At 32.8% G+C, this 3568-nt stretch overlaps 1 protein-coding gene across 1 annotated transcript; it reads left to right on the top strand.

Annotated features, from left to right (window-relative positions):
* Positions 1-428: 428 nt before the first annotated feature.
* Positions 429-3160, top strand: LOC132563417 (receptor-type tyrosine-protein phosphatase kappa-like; the record flags this gene model as incomplete). Its single annotated transcript, XM_060228177.1, has 8 exons — positions 429-569; positions 852-939; positions 1421-1497; positions 1679-1715; positions 2178-2275; positions 2436-2564; positions 2607-2752; positions 3025-3160. Coding segments are annotated over exons 1-8 (852 nt in total), but the record flags the coding sequence as incomplete, so codon positions are not given.
* Positions 3161-3568: the final 408 nt, after the last annotated feature.

Raw genomic sequence — 3568 nt, 5'->3', positions numbered from 1 at the left:
TGTGATCGACTGTGGTAATTATGGCATGGAAGGCACTTAACGCAATCCGGCAAAAAATTAATTTGCAATAGATTCGTTATGATTAAATTTTATATGGTCATCTAGCAATCTATTACCTTGAAGTCACTCAGCCCTTTATTATTTGTTATGATTTATAATCATTCATGTTTTTATCTACATCTTTCTGAAAGTGTCAGTTTTGTATATCAGGTATGGGCAATTCACTGCAGATCAGCTTATTACGCCGTTGTTGAATGTGGTTTTACTCTCTCTCACAATGGTTATTTTTAACATTATAAGAACATCTACTAACTATTAAAAAAAACTAACGTGAGTGAAAAAAATATCATATGGCAGTCACTGGCTATGAAACCTATATTTATATTCAATTAGATATTGTGAACGAAAGTGGACGTGTCTACGTTAATATGCACGACATTAATCTCACTACCGACAACGAGGTTGTGTACAGCAACATTGACGCCAGTAAAATGCGTATAAATGATCTGCGATTAATGATCTCCAAGAAGATGATGAATAAAGCTGAAGGATTTCGGGAGGAATTTAAGGTATTTAAGCTGGTAAACATGGACATTTAAGTAGTTAATCGATATGTTTGTGTAACATTTTGTTAACTTTTGTAGTACGCTTATGTTTTTGTGTAACACTTATTTAAATTTGATGTTTATTGGTTCTGTAACACTGTTTACTTAGAAATTTGAGTTGTACATTGACCTATGCTTAGCATGTAAAAACTTTTGAGTTAAAATCAAATCTTGACCTAACATGACTATAATGGTTTGTTCCCAACATATATGTTCTTAATAATCATTTTCCATTAAATCGTTTAGATGTTCCCTGTGGGCGCAGTTCATCCTCACGAGGTTGGCAAAAAGGCGTCAAACAAAGCCAAAAACAGATTCAAGACAACATTCCCATGTAAGAAACTGCTCGGCTGTCTACCAAACCAAAAATCATAATATTAAAATGAAAACTGTCTCATCATTACATATGTAAACATTTTTTGACATTGTCCTCTAGGTACATCTTTAATTTTGTACTATCTTTTTTTCAATCACTAAGAGTTATACTGTTTAGAAACGTTATTGACACCTGGTATGCTTTATCAAAAATATTGCTTGAAGCTCTGTGTCTCATTTTGGGTGTCTGGTTTCTATGAGAGTATTCGACATTCTGTTTTCTCTTTTGTATTTTTGCTACTATCTAAATAGAATTACATCGTGTCTTCCGTGCGTCAACTATCACATCTAGTAATACGACAAAACACGTACGAAACTAATAAATAGTTTAGCCTAGGATCGACCGTTTTCCATAATTCCGAACAAACTATATTGAATTATGTATTTGCTGTGTTTGAATTATTTTTATTTTTGATGAAATCGTTGTTTTTTTTTCACAGATGACCATTCTAGGATTATACTGGAAAAGTCAGGAAATGATATAGATACGACTTACATCAATGCAAATTACATCGATGTAAGTATATTCTGGAGTGAATGGAAATGCAGGCTACATTAAAAGATATCCTTTTTCCAGATGGAAACAAATTAATGGTATCTATATTTCTTCTTAACCTATTTTCACAGTTAGGAAGTTGGTTATGTCCAACATTTTATGATTTATCAAAAGCATTCTGAATTTGCAACTTCTATTCCAGGGTGTTGAAACAACAAAACAATACATAGCCAGTCAAGGTAATTTATATGTTTAACTTTTGCATCTAAGATTAATCTTTTGTTATGCATACATAATTGTATGTGAAGATTCGTTCCGTTGTTGCCTTGACTGCAGTGCCTATTTATTCAGATTTTTCATGTGACGGTTATTATTAGTGTTTGATAATCTTTTTTCATGCCTAACAGCGTTTGGTTTTATCTTAATTATTTTTTTTTATTTTGTCAAACTAACATCACAACTTTGTCAACATATTATTTTCATCAATATACTCCCATAGCATATTGTATAACACAGCATAATCCGTATAAAAAGTAGTATGTATTATGACATCGCAAAAATTATATTGTCTCACATTCTAGAGCTTTTGAAGTATGAATTGTGGGTTCGCGAGCTGTGTATTAATTAATGAGCATTACCCCGTAGAATATTATCTAATCTTAACACCAGTTTTGATTCAAAATGTTATTTATGACACATAGGACCAAAGCCAAATACGTTGGACGATTTCTGGAGGATGGTGTGGCAGGTCAGCTCCGGGAAGATTGTGATGCTGACAAACCTAATTGAGGGAGGCACAGTATGTCTACACTATTTTTCCCTTGTGATATATAATCTATTGTTTTACCAATTAAGTCTGGCGTATAATTACAGTGGTATCATCAATAATTATAGTTAACATATTATATACTTGCATATTTTTTCATCATTACCTTATGTGTGTCTTATTATTTTTACAGGTCAAATGTGGTAAATACTGGCCAGATGAAGGGAAGCCACTATCAACTCAAACATTTCATTTGAGACTTGACAAGGAGACGACATATGCATTTTACGCCATTCGTGACATTTCAGTCATGCAAAAGAAGGTTTTAAAGCAAAAAAAAGTGAACATTACATTTTTTTATCAGACAAAAGAGGAGCGACAAGTGCAACAGTTCCATTTCACGACATGGCCGGATCATGGAACCCCTGACACTCTGGAACTTGTTCTTTTCCATCGTCGAGTAGTGTCACATGAAACGCACCTTACAGGACAGATGGTGGTACATTGCAGGTAATCTAAGACACAGCAAAGTGTTCAGCTATGCTTTTTCTTCCAGTAGCAAAATCATTGACATTGTTTGAGATAATACAATACTCATTAGTATCTATGGATACTAGCAACGTTTAATCGTAATCTTAATCAATCTATCAAACTCAAATGTTTGTATATCTACCGTTGAGAAATAGCATCCAAACATGGATTTTTTATAAATTCGATTGTTTCTTTTTTTTCATTTAATGTTAGATGAATGACAACTGATCAATATATTATTTATATTGCAGTGCTGGTTTAGGTAGAACCGGGACCTTTATTGCATTAGATGCACTTCTCACGAACGGCAGGGAAACGGGATATGTCGATATTCCAAGATACATTAAGACAATGAGGAAGGACAGAATGAACATGATCCAAAACTATGTATGTGTTAGTTCCAAATTTGCCGTTATTATCATTTCAAATAACAAATATACATTGATTGGTACCAATTCTGAAATATGCATTACTTAAAATACTGTAATAATCTTTAATAATGATATTGAAAGTGTTTTTATTCTCGTTAGAATGCTGGATGATTCCGTTGTTGTTGTCTTTTGAATTAGAAAAGTGGCATTGAGCATGATTTTACATAACGTTCGTGTTCGATGAAACAGAAGACACTGATCTTATTATTCATGTAATTGTAGACAATTAATAACTCATCTAAAGGTTTGCTTTAGATAATTCCTTAACGTATCAAACCTTACATTCAAACCAATCTGTACGTAAACCCATATGAAAATAAGGAGTTCATGTCTTTCTCAATTTAGACGTTCTTTACACTTTAGG

The sequence above is a fragment of the Ylistrum balloti genome, unplaced genomic scaffold (assembly GCF_031769215.1).
Source record: "Ylistrum balloti isolate Yb309-2 unplaced genomic scaffold, AGI_CSIRO_Ybal_v1 Utg371714, whole genome shotgun sequence".
NCBI lineage: Eukaryota > Metazoa > Mollusca > Bivalvia > Pectinida > Pectinidae > Ylistrum > Ylistrum balloti.
This window is presented reverse-complemented; position numbering and strand designations above follow the sequence as displayed.